We start from the raw sequence: 21,621 nt of genomic DNA, 5'->3' as shown, positions 1-21,621 counted from the left end.
TTGCTGCTGCTGCAAAGTCGCTTCAGTCGTGTCCGACTCTGTGCGACCCCAGAGACGGCAGCCCAAGAGGCTCCCCTGTCCCTGGGATTCTCCAGGCAAGAACACTGGAATGGGTTGCATTTCCTTCTCCAATGCATGAAAGTGAAAAGTGAAAGGAAAGTCGCTCAGTCGTGTCTGACTCTTCGCGACCCCGTGGACTGCAGCCTACCAGGCTGCTCCGTCCATGGGTACTGGAGTGGGGTGCCATCGCCTTCTCCGCTGTACCCTGACACCAAATTAAATCTCACACACAGAGTTTTGGGTGAAGTAGAGAAGAACAGCTGTATTGCTTCACCAGGCAAAGGGGGCCACAGCAGGCTAGCGCCCTCAAGACTGTGTGTCTCAACCTAGAGCAGGTACCAATGAGAAGTTTTAAAGAAATGGATCAAAGAGGGAGTGATCAGCTCATGGACATTATTCTGATTGGTTGGTAATGAGGTAAGTGGAAGTCAGCAACATCAACCTTCTGGTTCCCATTGGTCTAGGGTTTACTTGCTTGTGGACAGCAGACCATTGTTAACTTTAACTTCTCCCACCCTGTGGGGATTTCAGCAACTACAAAACAGCTCAAAGATATTGTATCCCTTGATGGAGAAGCAAGGCCTTGCCCCAAGGCTGCACTATTGCTTCTCTTGACTGCTCCATGCCTGTCTTACATTTCCTCCCTTCCCTAATTAACAACTGTTTGAACCTGCCTCTTAGAACTCAGAGAATGCCATGGGGGCTGAATTAAGCCTATTTCCTATAATTGAAAAATGAAGGACACAGGTAGAGTTCTGTGCCCAGGAGCCTCCACAGGTTCCTGCTTAGTATCACTTCCTTGCATGTCTCTTTCATCAACATTATTAAGTCCATCAATAGTCACTGAGGCACTCTCCTCAACACACTGATGTACAATATTATACAATATCTCTGCTCTCACTGAGATGCAGTTGCGGACTATGTGCCCCCAGGGAATTGTTTCCTCTGAGAAAAAAATAGACTGTACAGGAAAAGTGGGGGAGTGATTAAGTATAAAGCAGGAAGCCTTTGAGAAAACCTAGAATTGACTAAGATTATATTTTCTGCCTCTTGGCAGATCTAAGGCTTCATACCAAGATCATGCTGATCTACAGAAAAAGAAAGTTAAAATTTCTATGCCCTATCATATTTCTTTAATATTCACCTGCACCAGGCACTATGCTAGACAGCGTACAGTGGTGTCCTTCCTTGTGGAGCCTTCTACTGGGATGGCAACACTTTCTTGGCAATAAAGTAACACTGACATATTGTAGTCAGATGTCTTTAAAATATCCAATCCAATGGTCATTTGCTCTGAAATAATCATTCTCATGCTACCAGATTTTGTCTTTACATTGTCAAAACACTTCAAGAGATTGATTTGACTCTACTAAAACAAAACAAAACAAAAACATCAGTTAAATACTGAATCCATAAAAAATAATTATTTCAACTACTATTCTTGACTTTTGCCTCAGAGTGGTAGACTGCAGTGGTGAGAAGATAGCTCCTTTTGCATTTTCTTTCATTGTCAAAGATTTTGAAAGGCTATGGATGTCTAAATAAAATCTTTTGAAAATAAGTGTACTAGTACATATATGTGTGTATGTGCTCAGTTGTGTCCAACTCTTTGTGACCATATGGACTGTAGCCTGTCAGGCTCTTCTGTCCAGGGAATTTTTTCAGGCAAGACTACCTGAGTGGGTTGCCACATCCTTCTCCAGGGGACCTTCCCAATCCAGGGATCAAACCTGAGTCTCCTGTGTCTCTTGCATTACAGGCAGATTATTTACCACTTGAGTCATGGGAGAAACTCCTAATCAGGATATTACAGAAAGCAATATCCTAGTGGTAAGACCTTTGACTTTTGAAATTTCTGTTTCTAGAGCCAATGTACCAGTAATACAGGTATCATTCTTGTTGATTCAGAAGGTACTATCCATGACTTCCTTTGTCAGCTCTGATCAACTAAGGTACACCAATTTATTCTCCACTGTAGTCTACATCATGGGGAGACTCAACTAAGAGAACGGAAGAGGAGAAGCATGATGGGATACACAAGGCGTCTCACGACCAGACTGAAACTAGGAACCAGAGGATGCATAGAGGGACTTTCTTCTGGTTTAAAATATACTTCTTGAGCCTATTATGTGACAAATATTCTTGTGGGTGCCCAGGAATCAGGGAAAATGGAGATTTATGATTGCTGTCCCTACAGAGCTTACCTCTTTCCCAGATGCTTTAAATAAACTCAGTTTGTTCACAGAAGGGAATACAGAGTGAGAATTAAAAAGTATGACAAGTATTTGCACTCCATCCTCAGCATCTATTTAATGTTAGTCTAAGCTTTTCTGGTTATGAACTCCATTTTCCCTTCCATTTCTCAATTGCTATTCTTCACTTAGACTATTTTAGCATCAATTTAATTTGGACTCACTTTCTAAACCTAGCTTTTGGAAAGCTGACCGCCACAGGGCAAGATCCTTAGTTATCCTGGCCCAGGTGACAGAAATCCCAAATAAAGATACTTTACCCCTCTTTCCACTTCCATCTTCAGTAAGACCTGTCATTTTGCCTCACATACCCCATTAAGGAAGAGCAATCAATCAGACTCACCTAAGAAGCATACTGACTGGAGTTAATGTGTGTTCATGTTCATATATTTTGGATATAACTGGCCAATATCCAAATCACTATAGACTGAGAACTTTCCAACAGGGGATTACAAGATATGCTGAATTGCATTAAAAGAAATGCTAAAATTGAATGTGGAAAAACCTGTATTATATTAAGTATATTTTGCCTATCTTAATTTTGATGTTGAAAATGACTAAGTCTAATTCCCAAGTGAATTTTTTCTCATTATTCTTCCTTATATTGCTGGCATCTGTTCATAAACCAATTATAAGTCCTGATTTATATCGACTCAATCAAATAATCTTATAGATAACTGCTGAATAAACAGCCTAAAGGTTTTATTTTAATCAGTTTTCTAGCTGATGTATTTGTTGAAAGGATACTAATCATAAAACAAAGGCATTACATGTATGTATCAATTTGTGGAAAATGTTTATCTCTAAGAAAATCTATATACAGCAATATTGTCTAAATTGAATAATTTGAATATACAAAAATCCCACACCAATAAACAGAGATAAACAATAGAATAATGAGAAAAAGAATATGAATAAATTCATAGAATAGCAGACTAAAATACCCAACAAACATATGAAACAATGCTCAAATTCACCAATAGTCTGAAAACTGGAAATTATGTTAAAAACGAACTATTACTAAGCTTATTAAACTGGCAAAAATTAAGAAGAGCAGTAACACCTTCTGCTGTGAAGGATGTGAGGTTAAATTGTACCAACATGCAGTGTCAGCAGAAATGTGAAAGGTGAAATCAGTCCAGCAACATTATTTAAATGAAAAATACACATACCATGAAACCAATAATACCATCCCTGAGAATCTATCCTATAGATACAAAAGCATCAGTAAGTTTGACTGTACATGCAATCATCAGATTGCAGTACTATTTATAGTGGCGGAAAACCGGAAACAGTAAATTACCATTAAGGGGTATGACTGAAGACATATTCACACTATGAAATTATGCATCCATGAGAAGAATGAATGAAAGCTATGCCAGACAAGTTGAAGAAGCAGTCAAATAATATGAAAGTTTTTTGAGAAACCATTGTTGTGCAAAATTCTATGTGTATATATGTGTGCATGTTTCAATACAGATATATATACACACATATATAATTTATATATGAATATATATAATTTATATGTTTATATATGAATACATATTACATGACTGAAGAGGGATTAAACACACTAAGTTATTAAGATGGGTTACCTTGTACGTGGGAGGGTAGAGCTAATGCAACATAGGAAGGAAGCAGGTAAAAGAGGAGACATGCAAAAACAAGAAAGTTCTTTTTAAAAAAGGAACTTCAGCATATCTTTGATGTTTTATACAAAACTAGGTATATGTCCTGGACTATGGATCTAGAGATTTATTAAAAATAATTTTTAAAAATTCAAAAGAACAAATATCAAAGCAATAACAGACTACAAAAAAATAGAATAGTTAATTAATCCTGGAATGGAGAAGCAAAAGCAAAGAAAGAAGAATAAAAACAAAAAATGTGCTCAATTTTATCAAATAAAAATTTTAAATAGTTTGAATGCCAAAAAGCATATAAGTAAAATTATCAGTAATCAACAAACTAGAAATACTGCAAGATGACATAGTTCATAAATAAAATGCTTATAAAACTATAAGAATTCTAGCACCACTCAGAAAAATGGACAAAGAGCTTGAATAAATCACAAAACAAATACAAGCCAATAACCATAAGAAAACACAGGTCAGTCTCAATAATAAATAATTGCAATGTAAATCATTATGTACCAAATTTTATCTTTTATTTTGACAAATATTTTAAATGACTAGTGCTACTAAGAATATAGGTAAATTTGTCTTTTCTAATATTGCTGATAGCACTTCTGCAGAGCACTTTGACAATTTGTAACAAGAGCCTTAAAAACGTCAATATCCTTGGCCTCAGTTGTTTCATTTACAAAAATCAACCCTAATGAAATAACCGGAAAAAACACAAGGGTTTACATACACAGATAGCCATTACACATTACTCATGGCACAAAACTGGAGATAGCCTCAATTTTTAATGGAGAACTGCTTAAGTTCCAAATGGTAGAATATTGTATAGTCATTAAAATATTTTCAAGAATATTTATTGATGTTATATGGATAAATACTATTAGTACAGCATTCAATTTAAAAGTCATCAACACACCCTACAAGCTGTTGTCCTAGTTTTCTGTACATATATTTGTACAGAAAAAAAGATTAAGAAGTCAAGTTACTTCTAGGTATTGAAATTAAGATGTTTTAATGCTTTTAAGTACTTAAGAAACCTCACATAGTAGGTATCTATGCATTGACACATTACTGTCACTGTTAACCTATACTTCAAGGAATCAAGGTGATCATTAGCTTCAGTCTTATCCAGTTTCCAAATAAGTTCTGAGCAGGCTGGAAAGTGTATCACAGGTCTCAAACTTAACAATTCAAAGACTCAGCAATCAAAGTGCCATTGATTCGCACTAGGATTCAATCAGTTTCCAAATCGGCTCCACAACCCCAATTTTGACATATTGTGTGTGTGCATGTGTGTGCAACACACACACTACCTGCCTTCAAAGTACCAACTGCCACTTAAAAACATCATTAATCAGTTCCTGCCACCATATTGACCCTAGCCTATGAAAACGAGACATACCTCAACTTGCCTTGCTCTTTGGTAACTGCTAAACCCAACAGTAGTCTTCAAACTTTTGATTTCATAATCCCAGCCACAAAAAACCATTTGAGCATATACAGTTCTAATCAGATCAGATCAGATCAGTCACTCAGTCGTGTTCTAATAGCTTTATATTTATTCTTAAATGTACATGTATGACTGTTAATGTTATAAATTATCTAAATATAAAAGATTGTAAAGAATGTAATAAAAAGCAATATAAATGAGAGTTCTATTATTTTGTTCCTATATCCCAATAAATCATTTTATTTGCCCCAGGATACCTGACTCTACTACAGAGATCACAGTCTCAGACCATACTCTCCAACCTCGCTGTCCGTCTCCTTCCCTCATTGCATCAACACATGTTCTGAAATTCCAGAATGCCTGATACTTGAGTCAGCTCAAACAATGACAATATTTGTGACAGAACTCATTTATATAACATGAAGAACCATGTTCTTCCTATACCTGGTTTTATCTTTTGGCAAAATCTGAATTTGCATATGCAAATATTATATACAGTATGGTATGTAATGTTGGTATGTAATACTGACACTATAGTATGTAACTAAGTTTCTATTATTATTGTTTGACAACGTTTGTTAATAATCATTACTACTACTAAAACTACCACTACTAATAACTACTTCTTCTTTACTGGTATAAATAATTTTGGTATTTACTGGTATAAATAAATATTTAGTACTTTCAAAACTTTCAATAATGTACCTCTGCAGACTTTTGAAGGTTGTCATGGCATGAAGTAAGAAGGGATGTCTTCTCCCACTTCTGTGCAACTTGATTGGCTTCTTCTGTCTTCTGCTCACAACTTTTTTGAGAATTTAGCAATGTCACCTCATAAAATTCTTGAATATCTGTAAAGAAAATGCAAGAGAAAAGTCAACATGTCATGGATGACCTCACAGATAGCTTCTTCATGCACAAGTATATGGAAGATTTTGCTAATTAAAAGAAACCACTGCAACCATTTGCTGCAACTAGAAAAAGCCTGTGCACAGCAATGAAGATACATTGCAGCCAAAAATAAATACATTAATTAATTAAAAAGAACTACATAAATATGTATGCAAAGAGAAACAACAAAAATAGAAATCCTAAAAGTTGCATTTTTATCTGTATGAGAATTCTTATAGCAACTTTATTTAGAATTGCAAAAATTAGAAGTAATCAAGATGTCCTTCAATTAGTGAATGGATAAACATACTGCAATACATAAAATACTATTTAACAATAATAAGAAATGAGTTATCAAACTATGTAAAAACATGGATGAGTCTTAAATGTATATTGCTGAGTTTAAAAAAGCCAGGCATGTAGCCTCTGCTGCTGCTGCTGCTAAGTTGCTTCAGTCGTGTCCGACTCTATACGACCCCATAGACGGCAGCCCACCAGGCTTCCCCATCCCTGGAATTCTCCAGGCAAGAACACTGGAGTGGGTTGCCATTTCCTTCTCCAATGCATGAAAGTGAAAAGTGAAAGTGAAGTTGCTCAGTCGTGTCCGACTCTAGAGACCCCATGGACTGCAGCCCACCAGGCTCCTCTGTCCATGGGATTTTCCAGGCAAAAGTACTGGAGTGGGGTGCCATTGCCTTCTCCAAGGCATGTAGCTAGCCTCCATATTAGAGGATTCCATTTATATAATTTTTGGAAAAAACAAACAAACAACTAAAGAGACAATAAAACTATTAGTGACTTCCAGAAGTTCTAGGAGAATAGGAGGAGGGTTGAATAGGAAAGCACAGAGTGAGGAAAATATTCTGTAATGATACTATATTGGTTGGCACCTAACAGGAAGCATCTGTCAAAATCCAAAGAATTTTACAGCACAAAGAATAAACCATAACATATGCAAATTTTAAAAATCATTTAGGAGCCCAGGGAATCCCAAGATGAAAAGTAGACTGTGACAAAAGAATCTAACTATATCACAGATGAATGAAATAACGTCATTGAAGGCGGTGGGAGAAAAAGATGATGACCTGAATATCAGTAGAGACTGTAAAACCAAAGACAAAGAAATTTATACAAAAGCATCCTAGTCTACACTCTAACTGGTAAATTTGTTTCTCGTGGAGTACAAGTCAACAATTTTGAAGTCACTGTATGTATATAATCAGAATTGAACAATTAAGTAAATGGATGGTAGATGGTAGGAACCAGGTTTCTCGCTGGTGGAGTAGGAAGTTACAAACAAAAAAGTGGGTGGGTAGGGCATTGTACAATGAGTCATATGATTTTGGATTAAAGACATCATTACAAACTCCTTTTTAGCTTAATAGAAATAGGAATGAATACATGTAGAAATACTTATACATATGTATATATACAGGTTAGTATTTGTTATTGTTCAGTCACTCGGTCATGTCCAACTATAAAAACACATATTCCCTCACCCTGTCTGATGAAAGGGCCTACAATAATGACTTTAGCATTATTGTATATAGCATTCTCCAACAAATGGCAGAGGGTAAGAACAAGTACAGTGGTATTAAGTTAGAATTGGGAGTATCTATATGAATTCAGAAGTTTGGAAGGAAAGATGGGAAGGACAAAGAGAAGGACAGAAATAAAGAAAATATGAATAGAAATAGAAATCAAATATGTGTATTAATATTTCCTAGCTGCCATATTTTTCTAGATTGAGAGGGCCTAGCAGCAAGAACACTCCAACAGCAACTGGCACGCATAGGAACCAGATCTTGGTTTCAATAAAGGAAACCAGAGCTTTGGGGGGAAATATTTGATCCTAGTACTGGGGCAGAAAATATAACAAGATGAGCCTGGAGTACCTTGAGAATAAGCTCCTCAACCCAAATTTTAAAAATTTTGCTGCAATGGGGCATGTCAAAACAACACAAAAGTTATGAGAAAGAGCAGCCAAACTGGCCAAAATTGGAGCAATTTGAGTAAATATATATGTAACATAGGATTGGATTCTATCCAAAGTATAAAATAAATGTCCAAGAATCTATATCAGTATAAATGAAAGAAAATATGACATTATTTTAAAAATACTCAATGGATGGGTTAAACAGCAGACTAAACAAAGCAGAACTGGAAAATATACCCAAAGAAGTTACCCAGAATGCAACAAAGGAGAAAACAGAATGGAAAATGTGAGAGAAATATTAGAATATACAGAGGATAGATAAGAAGGTCCATTACTTTTCTAGTAGATATCTTCAGGGGAAAAATAAAATAAATAACAAATGACATTTAAAGGGCTATGAATATCAAATTTTTAGAATTTATAAAAATATGAATTCTCAGGTCCTGAAAGTAACAGTTCATTTTAAAAAAAGAGAATAAATAAAAGCTACTCTGGCAACCTGATGCAAAGAGCCAACTCATTAGAAAAGACCCTGATACTGGGAAAGATGGAAGGCTAAAGGAGAAGGGGACAAGAAAGAACAAGATGGTTGGATGGCATAACTGACTCAACACACATGAGTTTGAGCAAGCTCCAGGAGATGGTGAAAAACAGGGAAGCCTGGCGTGCTGCAGTCGATGGGGTCACAAAGAGTCAGACACAACTGAGCAACTGACAACAACAATGCCTAGGCCTAGACATAGCACAATAAGCAGAACACCAAGGACAAAGCAGACATCTTAAAAGCAGTCACACAGAAAAGACTAATCTCAGTAGCAATAATGGAGGCTGGATGACAGAAGAACAACTTAAAAATCTTGAAAGAAAACTACTAAGGGGGGACTGCATTCCTTTGCAAATCACATATATATATTTTTTAGGTTTGCATCTAGAATACATAAAGAACTCTCAAAACAAAAAGAAGCCAAAGAATCCAATTGAAAAATGGGTAAAAGATTTGACTAGGCACTTCACCAAGAAAGTAAGAGGTAGCAGATAAGCACATGAAAAGATATTCAACATCATTAATCATTCAGTCAGTTCAGTTCAGTCGCTCAGTCCTGTCCAACTCTTTGCAACCCCATGAATTGCAGCACACCAGGCCTCCTTGTCCATCACCAACTCCTGGAATTCACTCAGACTCACGTCCATCGAGACAGTGATGCCATCCAGCCAGTGATGCCATCCCGCCATCTCATCCTCTGGAGTCCCCTTCTCCTCCTGCCCCCAATCCCTCCCAGCATCAGAGTCTTTTCCAATGACTCAACTCTTCGCATGAGGTGGCCAAAGTACTGGAGTTTCAGCTTTAGCATCATTCCTTCCAAAGAAATCCCAGGGCTGATCTCCTTCAGAATGGACTGGTTGGATCTCCTTGCAGTCCAAGGGACTCTCAAGAGTCTTCCCCAACACCACAGTTCAAAAGCATCAATTCTTTGGCACTCAGCCTTCTTCACAGTCCAACTCTCACATCCATACATGACCACTGGAAAAACCATAGCCTTGACTAGACGGACCTTTGTTGGCAAAGTAATGTCTCTGCTTTTGAATATGCTATCTAGGTTGGTCATAACTTTCCTTCCAAGGAGTAAGCATCTTTTAATTTCATGGCTGCACATTAATCATTAGAGAAAGAAAAATGTTAAACCACAATGAGATACTACTACATTTTTCACTACATATTTATTAAACTGGTTACAATTTTTAAAACTGATCATCCCAAGAACTGACAGTAATCCTAAAGAACTAGAACTCTCAATTGCTGATGGTGAGTATGGAAAACAGTACAACCAGTTTGAAAAAGTTCGGTAATTTCTTAAAAAGTTAAACATATAGCTACTATATAATCCAGCCATCACTGTTCTAGATACTTATCTAAGGAGAAGGAAATATACATTCATGTAAAAAGTCATATTTGAAAGCAATCCAAATGTCCATCAGTAGATCAATAGAGTATACCCATACAATGGAAGACTACTCATCAATAAAAAAACAAAAGAAAATGATACATACAACATGGATGAATTTCAAAATAATGCCAAGTAAAAGAAGTCAGAGAAAAATAAACGTGTCTTTTATAATACCAGTTATATAAAATTCTAGAAAATGCAAACTAATCTATATTGACAAAACAATTCTGTAGTTGCCTGGGAATAGGACTGTGAGGTTAGGCAGGAAAGGGTGAGTGGGAGAGTTTATAAAGGAGTGTGTGCATATATCAAAACATTAAATCATTGCTTCACATATGTGCAGTTTATTATATATCAATTACACCTCAATAAAGAAAGTGAAAAAGACAAGATGCAATTGAGAGAAGTTATCTTCATATCATACAGGCAAAGGGACAGTATGTGGGTGTGTAAAAACCAAAAAGGAATACAAACCAAAAGAAAAAAAAAAAAAAGGTGGGAAAATATAAACAGGATATTTCACAGCAAACATGTATCACTGATAAATCTGATAAGGGAAAAGATTCTCAATCTCATTTGTGGTCATAAATACACACTAAGATCATAACCAAACACCACCTACACCAATAATATTGGCTAAAATATTACTGTAGTTTAGTATATCTTGAAGTCAGGGAGAATAATTCCTCCAGCTCTATTATGGTTTATGATTATTTTGGCTATAATATATTTTGTGTGTGTGTGTGTTTCCATACAAATTTTAAAATTATTTCTTCAAGTTCTGTGAAAAATGTCATTGGTATTTTGATAGGGATTGCATTGCATTTGTACGTTGTCTTGGGTAGTATGGCCATTTTAACAAGGTTAATTAATCAACCTTGGTTAATTCTTCCAATCCAAGAACACAGTGTGTCCTTCCATCTGTATGTGTTGCCTCCAATTTCTTTCAACGGTATCCTATAGTTTTCCAAGTACAGATGTTTTACCTCCTTAGGTAAGTTTATTCACTCTCAGATATAGAGAACAAACTAGTACTTAGCAGTGGAGAAGGGGAAGAGGAGAGGGGCAACATATTAGTAGGGGATTAAGCTACAAGGATACATTGTACACCACTTGTAATATAGACAATATTTGATAATTATAAATGAGTATAATCTTTAAAAACTATGAATCACTATATTGTATACCTGTAACATATAATATTATATGTCAACTGTGGGCTTCCCAGGTGGCACTAGGGGTAAAGAGCCTGCCTGCCAGTGCAGGAGACATAAGAGATGCAGGTTTGATACCTGGATCTGGAAGATTCCCTGGAGGAGAGCATGGCAACCCACTCCAATATTCTTGCCTCGAGACTCCCATGGACAGAGGAGACTGGTGGGATACAGTTCATAGGGTTGCAAAGAGTTGGACATGACTGAAGTGACTTAGCACAGTACATGCCAACTATATATTTCAATTAAAAAAGGGAAAAAAATCTATGAATGAATGGTAACATTTATTCCTGGTGAGTCTGAATTGCCATGACCACTTTAGAAAATAATCTTGTCTTGTAAAATTCACCCTTTTTTTTTTTTCTGTAATCCAGCATTTCTTCTACTCAGTATATATTATAGATAAACTCTTACACATATGCATCAGGACACAAACCAAAATGTTCATAGCAGCACAGATTATGGGAGCAAAAAATTAGCAAAAAATCTCCATCAAAAAAGTAGATAAATATGGTATGTTTTCAGAATGGAATTCATGTAACAGCCAAAATGAATGAACTATAGTATCACGAAATAACATGAAAAAATCTTAGAAACATAACGTTGAATGAAAAAAAAAAAACAAGTCTCAGTACAAAAATATTTTTTTAAAGTTCAAAAACAGGCAAAACTAAGCTATATATTTTCAGGCATTCATACAAATATATGTGAAAAAAAATAGATCAAAGCAAAGAAGCACATGAAAAGTTGTAATTACAACAGTGCAAGGAATGGGGAGGAAAATGGGATAAAAGAGGAACATACAGGTTTTCAGTTCCAGATTTGGGGGCTTATTTCAGAAATGTTTTTTTTTTTTTAAAAAAAAAAGAAATGTTTTTTTTATTACCATGCTACATATATATATATATATATATATATATATACACACACACACACACTCTTTTACATGTATAAATATTATACTTTTTTACATATTGAAGAAAAATTGAGTATTTAATAAATACTGGTTTATTCTAAAAAGTTACTCTCAAATTTCATGCACAACTACAAATTTATTCTGGCACTAGCAATAAAGAGGCTGTGAAGTCATGTATGTAAAATGTGTAAGAGCAGAAGGTAAAAGTCATACAGATATAAAATCATACAAATACTTTCCATACTTTTGAGCATTCTAAGGGTTGGTATATTGATAGAAGCAAGGTCCGATGCTGTAAAGAGCAATATTGCATAGGAACCTGGAATGTCAGGTCCATGAATCAAGGTAAATTGGAAGCGGTCAAACAAGAGATGGCAAGAGTGAACATCGACATTCTAGGAATCAGCAAACTAAAATGGACTGGAATGGGTGAATTTAACTCAGATGACCATTATATCTACTATGCGGGCAGGAATCCCTTAGAAGAAATGGAGTAGCCATCATGGTCAACAAAAGAGTCCGAAATGCAGTACTTGGATGCAATCTCAAAAATGACAGAATGATCTCTGTTCATTTCCAAGGCAAACCATTCAATATCACAGTAATCCAAGTCTATGCCCCAACCAGTAACACTGAAGAAGCTGAAGTTGAATGGTTCTATGAAGACCTACAAGACCTTTTACAACTAACACCCCAAAAAGACGTCCTTTTCATTATAGGGGACTGAAATGCAAAAGTAGGAAGCAAGAAACACCTGGAGTAACAGGCAAATTTGGCCTTGGAATACAGAATGAAGCAAGGCAAAGACTAATAGAGTTTTGCCAAGAAAATGCACTGGTCATAGCAAACACCCTCTTCCAACAACACAAGAGAAGACTCTACACATGGACATCACCAGATGGTCAACACCGAAATCAGATTGATTATATTCTTTGCAGCCAAAGATGGAGAAGCACTATACAGTCAACAAAAATAAGACCAGGAGCTGACTGTGGCTCAGATCATGAACTCCTTATTGCCAAATTCAGACTTAAATTGAAGAAAGTAGGGAAAACCACTAGACCATTCAGGTATGACCTAAATCAAATCCCTTATGACTATACAGTGGAAGTGAGAAATAGATTTAAAGGACTAGATCTGATAGATAGAGTGCCTGATGAACTATGGAATGAGGTTCATGACATTGTATAGGAGACAGGGATCAAGACCATCCCCATAGAAAAGAAATGCAAAAAAGCAAAATGGCTGTCTGAGGAGGCCTTACAAATAGCTGTGAAAATAAGAGAAGTGAAAAGCAAAGGAGAAAAGGAAAAATATAAGCATCTGAATGCAGAGTTCCAAAGAATAGCAAGAAGAGATAAGAAAGCCTTCCTCAGCAATCAATGCAAAGAAACAGAAGAAAACAACAGAATGGGAAAAACTAGAGATCTCTTCAAGAAAATTAGAGATACCAAGGGAACATTTCATGCAAAGATGGGCTCGATAAAGGACAGAAATGGTATGGACCTAACAGAAGCAGAAGATATTAAGAAGAGGTGGCAGGAATACACAGAAGAACTATATAAAAAAGATCTTCACGTCCAAGATAATCACGATGGTGTGATCACTCACCTAGAGCCAGACATCCTGGAATGGGAAGTCAAGTGGGCCTTAGAAAGCATCACTATGCACAGAGCTAGTGGAGGTGATGGAATTCCAGTTGAGCTATTTCAAATCCTGAAAGATGATGCTGTGCAAGTGCTGCACTCAGTATGCCAGCAAATTTGGAAAACTCAGCAGTGGCCACAGGACTGGAAAAGGTCAGTTTTCATTCCAATCCCAAAGAAAGGCAATGCCAAAGAATGCTCAAACTACTGCACAGTTGCACTCATCTCACACGCTAGTAAAGTAATGCTCAAAATTCTCCAAGCCAGGCTTCAGCAATATGTGAACCGTGAACTTCCAGATGTTCAAGCTGGTTTTAGAAAAGGCAGAGGAACCAGAGATCAAATTGCCAACATCCGCTGGATCATGGAAAAAGCAAGAGAGTTCCAGAAAAACATCTATTTCTGTTTTATTGACTATGCCAAAGCCTTTGACTGTGTGGATCACAGGAAACTGTGGAAAATTCTAAAAGAGATGGGAATACCAGACCACCTGACCTGCCTCTTGAGAAACCTATATACAGGTCAGGAAGCAACAGTTAGAACTGGACATGGAACAACAGACTGGTTCCAAATAGGAAAAGGAGTTCGTCAAGGCTGTATATTGTCACCCTGCTTATTTAACTTATATGCAGAGTACGTCATGTGAAATGCCAGGCTGGATGAAGCACAAACTGGAATCAAGATTGCTGGAAGAAATATCAATAACCGCAGATATGCAGATGACACCACCCTTATGGCAGAAAGTGAAGAGGAACTAAAAAGCCTCTTGAGGAAAGTGAAAGTGGAGAGTGAAAAAGTTGGCTTAAAGCTCAACATTCAGAAAACTAAGATCGTGGCATCTGGTCCCATCACTTCATAGGAAATAGATGGGGAAACAGTGGTAACAGTGTCAGACTTTATTTTGGGGGGCTTCAAAATCACTGCAGATGGTGACTGTAGCCATGAAATTAAAAGGCGCTTACTCCTTGGAAGAAAAGTTATGACCAACCTAGATAGCATATTGAAAAGCAGAGACATTGCTTTACCAACAAAGGTCCGTCTAGTCAAGGCTATGGTTTTTCCAGTGGTCATGTATGGATGTGAGAGTTGGACTGTGAAGAAAGCTGAGCACCGAAGAATTGATACTTTTGAACTGTGGTGTTGGAGAAGACTCTTGAGAGTCCCTTGGACTGCAAGGAGATCCAACCAGTCCATTCTGAAAGAGCTCAGCCCTGGGATTTCTTTAGAAGGAATGATGCTAAAGCTGAAACTCCAGTACTTTGGCCACCTCATGTGAAGAGTTGACTCATTGGGAAAGACTCTGATGCTGGGAGAGATTAGGGGCAGGAGGAGAAGGGGACAACAGAGGATGAGATGGCTGGATGGCATCACTGACTTGATGGACGTGAGTCTGAGTGAACTCTGGGAGTTGGTGATGGACAGGGAGGCCTAGAGTGCTGTGATTCATGGGGTCGCAAAGAGTCGGACATGACTGAGCGACTGAACTGAACTGAACTGAAGGGTGAGTAGGGTACTGAGTTGACAAAAGTAAGTGGAATAAGGAATTTTTTAAATATAAAATCCCCAAAACAAGATATGTTTACATTACCTGGTTTCAAGTGTTAATTAAAAAGAAACAAAGAATTTCTATAAAAATGTCTTCAGAGACATATTTTCTAAAAAATAATGACATAATGAGTAAAACAATTTTTGCAGGTAGTCAAATTTCTAGATTCTTTTTCTTTGCATCAATTTTGAGGATATAAACACTGTTTCATAAGCAGCATTTCCAAGCTGCCAAGTTTTGAAATATTAGGTGTATAAATTTTCCAGAAATAGAAGATGTATCATATGAATGTTAAAAGATTCATACAAACAAGTTACACCTTGACACATAATGGATACCAGTAACTTGTTCACATTTAGGAAAACCCAACGGACAGTATTTTAATACCTAATTTGAAAATCTTAATTATTACCCTAAACCTGATGAAGTGTTCGGTCTATTTCACTCTTCTATTTATACTCCTTGTCTAAGCAACTACTAGAGGGGAAGAAAGGCGTTTTAAGTCACAGATTACTTAAATTGGAAGCTAATTCTGCAGCCGTCAAATTTTACTTCTGAACAGTATTATATTTTTGAACACCTGGTATATATCAGTGTGTCATTTCCAGGCATCTCTTTTTGGCACCCTCTTGTTTCCCCAACACCACAACTACCAACACCACTTCCTGACTCTTCGCGAGGCCCAGAACCCCTTTCCTACACATCGAAATCCTCTCTCTGGGTACCTCTCTTCAATACCCAGTCCCAGTACTATGCCTTTATAAACAGGATATTGGAAGTAAGAGATCTAAACATGAAATGCCATCAGAATAGAAATTTTTCTTACTAAAAGTGAGTTCAATTGAGTAGGACATGTGAGAGTAAGAACACCCAAACAGCAATCACCGTAAAGAAAACCATTTGTCTCTGAAGACAAAGGAATGCCAGGGAGAAACCTAACAGACAGGCCTTTTTGATAAGTCTTTCCTAGTTTGCTACAATGACCTCCTAACTCCTTAACTTATTACATTTCCTCCATGACTGTCCACTCTTCATCAAATCCAGCATAAAACACCCAGCTCTAACAGCTTCTGTGGGTTTTCACTTCCTAATGAAGACTTCCATGTCATGTAAAACTTAAATACATTTGTATGCTTTTATCCTGTTTAAAAAGAAAAAGAAAAATATTTCTGTTGGGAATTGTGGGGGGTGGGGAAGGTAGACAATGCCACTTCTTTCCTCACATTCCCACAAAATATTGCTCAAATCTATTTAATAGTTATTTTTTATTCTACCTTATATTAGAAGTTCTTGTTCACCATCTATTCTCAATTCAACATTTCAATTTAATAAGTAATTTTTCAGAAATGAAGGTCTTCAGGAATGAAGACAATGTCAGAACCAGCCATATATTCTCTACTATTTAGCATCATTCTTTGCACTAACACACAATGAAGGCTTACTAATTTTAGCTTATTTGCATTACCTCTCTATTAAAAGCTCAAAGAGAAGAAAAGTCAGTGAATAAAGTCAAATCTTTTCACACTCAGGACTGCAGAAAACCTGCACATTATTTGGATTATGCTTTCATGTGACTTGACTACTTGATTACAACTGCTAGCAGTTTTTATTTTGCACTGTCCTCCCTCAAATGAAAAAAGTTTTTTCCACCTCTAAGGATACATTCTAAATAAATTCCTCCAATTCTTGAAGGCATACCCATATTAACCTCACAGTTATTTTTTAAATAGTCTATAAATTACTGTCAAATTTACAAATGAGTGTTTCTCCATCTCTGACATACACATGAATCTCAATCATCTGGAGATTTTGTTAAAATGCAAATTATGATTAAAGTCAGGAATGGAACTTGTATCTCCAGCTCTAACAAGCTCCCAAGTGATGTCACTGGTTTCTGATTCACCAGTAACACTGGGCTTAAGAAACAGCACCTCTGTGATTAGAACCCAAGGCTTCATCCCTCACTGAGTTATTACAATTCTCTTTTTCAGAGTGAGGGGTCGGGAAAAATCCCAGCAAGAGAAGCAAATTGGCTTCTGTTGATTGAAAAGTAATAATAACCACTTAGTGAACATTATTGACTAATGGATTCAGATTCAATTAGCTAGAAACTCAAAAGTAACTATATTACAGTACTCTGCCTTTAGGATGCATTAAAACAGGGGGAAATAAAATCAACTTCTAAATGGTAGCTGAGTCAGTCTCTATTCAGCCCAATCTCCTGCTTTTGTTTTAACCTACATTCCATAATGATGAGATCTGGCCTTTGAAAAGATGATTCTGGCACAGCCGCGTCTTCAATTGTCAAACAGGATCATTAAGGGAATCCAAAGTAAATAGGACTGTCCTTTTAAGCATACCCTTAAAAACCCATATACTCAAAAGATTTTATCTTTTTCCAGGCAGAGACAATCCGACATGACATACTTATTTCAGTGATACTGCTATGTCATCAAGTGATCCTTCGAGATCCCAAGATATGCCTTCCAGCATCTGAGGAACTTACTTTTAATATCCTCAGAAGTGGTGAATCTTGTTTCATTTGAAGGAGATTTGACTTTTTTTAAGATCCAAATTCACTGGACAAACTATAAATATGGTAAATGGTGGAGAAATGGATTTCCTTTTACACAACCTGAATTAAGAAAATATGACTTAAATCACAAGATTATTTTCCTTGTAGGACTCACAAGTTGCTCTGCAATTACCTACTTAACCACAGTAAAACAAAGTAACCAAAATGCAAGATGTTTAAGGCTGAAATAAAAGTGACTGGGGAGACTCTTTTTTGCTTTCCAACCTTAGCTTTCATGATCCTAAACGTAGTATTCAAGGGAAGAATTACAGTCACCACTCCGGCCTGCCAATCAGACACCTCTTTGAAGCTCATTGCTATTGGCTCATTTGTTTTTTTGTGATTAGAAGATATGGTTATAACTCACCAAAGCTGTTTAATCCCAAGAATTCACTGAAATCAGCTGAGGATTCTAACATACAACTTCAATATGGAGATGGTAATCTTTATAAACTGTGCCTTCTTTTAAAACATATGTTTTAAATATGTTTCCAGCATCTCTTTTCTCTGCAGGATTTTCCATACTTACACCTGATCATGAATTCAGCCAAAAAGTGTAACACAATTGACTTTGCTATATTTAAAGATGTTACAAAGTGCAACCTTGGTGTTTCATTAACCTTCCCTCAACATTTGGTTCTATTTGGGGAGCCAGATAAATGCTCACAATCCAATATCCTTATGTTGCATCCAGATACCATGCTTTTGCAAAGTAAAAACTCATCATTGCCTGGTCCATTTGAGCCCAACTACTAGACACAGAGGCACAGTAACAGAATTTCTAATAAAGGCTTTATCAGGAAAGTAAATGTCCTATCTTAGGTTGGCAGCCAGTCAAGATTCTTTAAGGATATTACCTGGGACCAGAAGAATAAGTATGAAAATGAGAGTGGGCTAAAGTTAAATGTGGATGAAAAGAAAATGTAAGTTAAATTTTGGAGCCAATAAAAAAGAGTGAAAGCAACATCAATGATAGTTACCAATCAAGTACCAAGTTAGGGGACAAAAGAGCCCACAGTTAGCAGGGATGAGCATGAAACTCAGCGTCCATGGACTAATATGAATACATGATCAAATCCAATATATATTGAAAAAGCAAGACCAGAGAATCAGGAAATGCTTGCATACTAAAGACTCAAACACATTTCCACAATGTTCTGATACGATTGGGCTTCTTCTATGCCTGGACAAAACACTGGAAGGAAGGAAAGTAGGAAGGAGGGACGGAGGGAGAGAGGGGAGGCAGAGAACGGAAAAGAGCAAGAATAGAAAGGAGGGAGGAAGGAAAAAAGGGATGAGAGAGGGAATGTTGGTTTCAAAATACTCTGTTCTGCAAAAAAGAACCAGGGTTTTTGGATGAAGGCTCATTCTAGGGCTAGAGCAGGGAAACTATAAGGATGAACCTGGGACTTTCTGTTTCACCAGAAAGTAAGGAAGTGCTGAAAAATCCTGTACTGTGCTTAGTTGCTCAGTCGTGTCTGACTCTGTGCAATCCCATGGACTGTAACCCACCAGGCTCCACTGCCCATGGAGATTCTCCAGGCAAGAATACTGGAGGGGGTTGCTATGCCCTCCTCCAGGGGATCTTCTCAACCCCGGGATCGAATCCAAGTCCCCACATTATGGGTGAATTCTTTACCATCTGAGCCACCAGGGAAGCCCAAGATATTGGAGTGAGTAGTCTATCCCTTCTCCAGGGGAACTTCCTGACTCAGGAATCGAACCGGGATCTCCTGCATTGCAGGCAGGTCCTTTACCAGCTGAGCTACCCAGGAAGCCTGAAAAATCATGGGAAAGGTCAAAAAGACATGAAAGCCATTTTAAAGAGGCTCCTACCAACCAAATCTGGAACAATTTGACCATTAAAATAAATTAATAGTAATAAAATATAAAGAAAATCCAAAAATGAGGGGTATATGTATATAGTTAATTCACTTTGCTGTACAGCAAAAACTAACACATCATAAAGCAACTATACTCCAAAAAAATTCATTTAAAATTAATTAATAGTAATAGATTATAACCTATTGAAGAAAATAAGAATATATGAGTTCATCCTTAAAAAAAAAAAATGAGTGATTAAATGGAGGAGAAGGGAAATCTCTTCCTTATAGGAGAATTCCAGCTAATAAATATGGAAGAAATTATGGAATTAGAAAATCAAGAATGGATGCTGCAAGTGGTATGTAAAAATCTGGCAAGGAACACAACATTGCATAGTCTCAAGTTGTCTCCCCACAAATTAGAACAAACTGGCCCTGGGGGCCTCTTATTATCAACCATCAAGATGGATATAGCATCATTTGTGTCACTCCCCCACAAAGTGCATAAACTGAATCCAATCATTAGAAAATGTCAGATGAAACCAAATCATAGGACAGTCTACAAAACATCTGACCTGTAATCTTCATAAACATTCTGCTAAAGAAATTGCAGATTAAAGGCGACAAACACTACTACATGGGCTTCCCTGGTGGTACAGTAGCAAAAGATCTGCCTGCTGATGCAGGAGATACAGGTTCAATCCCTAAATTGGGAAGATCCCCTGGAAGAGGAAATGGCAACCAACTCCTGCATTCTTGCCTGGGAAATCTCATCAAGATTTCCTCACCAAAGGAGACTAGTGAGCTACAGACCCAGGGGTTGCAAAAGAGTTGGACCCAACTGAGTGACTGAGCATGCACACACGCATGCTATATATAAAATACATAGCTAATAAGAACTTACTGTATAACATACGGAACTCTGCTCAATACTCTGTAATGACCTATATGGGAAAAGAATCTAAAGAGTAGATATATGTATATGCATAACTGATTCACTTTGCTGTATAGCAGAAAGTCACAACATTGTAAATCAATTATACTCCAATAAAAATGTTTTAAAAAACAAGATAAAAAATAAAGGGGACTAAAAAGGCATGACAAGTAAGTATAATGTGTGATCCTGGCTAGATCCTAGACTAGGGAAACAGCTATAAAAAACATTTTGATGACCACTGCTGAAACTGAATATGGACTGTGCATTAGACAAGAGTATTGTATAGTGTTGGATTTCCTGATTTTGATAACTACATTATTTAAGAAAATACTCTCATTTTTAGGAAATACACATTGAATTATTTAGTGATAAAGGAGCCTGAGGGCCCCAAATCATTCTCAAATGGTTCATTAAAAATATGCACAAGTATTATGTATATAAATATAGAAAGAATGAGAGATACACATAGTTAAAGAATGATAAATCGAATAAGACAAAATGTAAACAATTAGTGACTCTGAGTAAAGATACAGGAGCTCCCTGTACTACTCTTGAAACTTATCCACAGGCTTGAAATTGTATCAAAAGATAAAGTTTTAGAAGACTGGAAGGTGACTAGGAGATATTAGGGATAAGTATAGCATTGAGAAATATCCAGGAACATTTTAAGAAATATGCAGAGGAAAAAGACTCAAAGAGGAACAAAGTAAGTGCAGAATGTGATGGGAGAGGCATATCAGTTGTGCATAAGTGAAATGGTACGGCAATCTAGAAGTTACACAG

The 21,621-nt window shown here is 36.8% G+C and overlaps 1 protein-coding gene across 16 annotated transcripts in view; it reads right to left on the bottom strand.

Moving 5' to 3' along the window:
* The window catches only part of DLG2 (discs large MAGUK scaffold protein 2), a 2,352,634-nt gene that overhangs the window by 2,008,366 nt on the left and 322,647 nt on the right, over positions 1 to 21,621 (bottom strand). For all 16 annotated transcript variants that reach the window (XM_045165939.1, XM_045165929.1, XM_045165926.1 and 13 more), the window contains one exon: positions 6,114 to 6,259. In XM_045165939.1, coding sequence (XP_045021874.1) covers positions 6,114 to 6,259 — 146 coding nt within the window. The remainder of the gene's footprint in view (positions 1 to 6,113; positions 6,260 to 21,621) is intronic.

Source organism: Bubalus bubalis, chromosome 5, assembly GCF_019923935.1.
Source record: "Bubalus bubalis isolate 160015118507 breed Murrah chromosome 5, NDDB_SH_1, whole genome shotgun sequence".
NCBI classification, from domain to species: Eukaryota; Metazoa; Chordata; class Mammalia; order Artiodactyla; family Bovidae; genus Bubalus; species Bubalus bubalis.
This window is presented reverse-complemented; position numbering and strand designations above follow the sequence as displayed.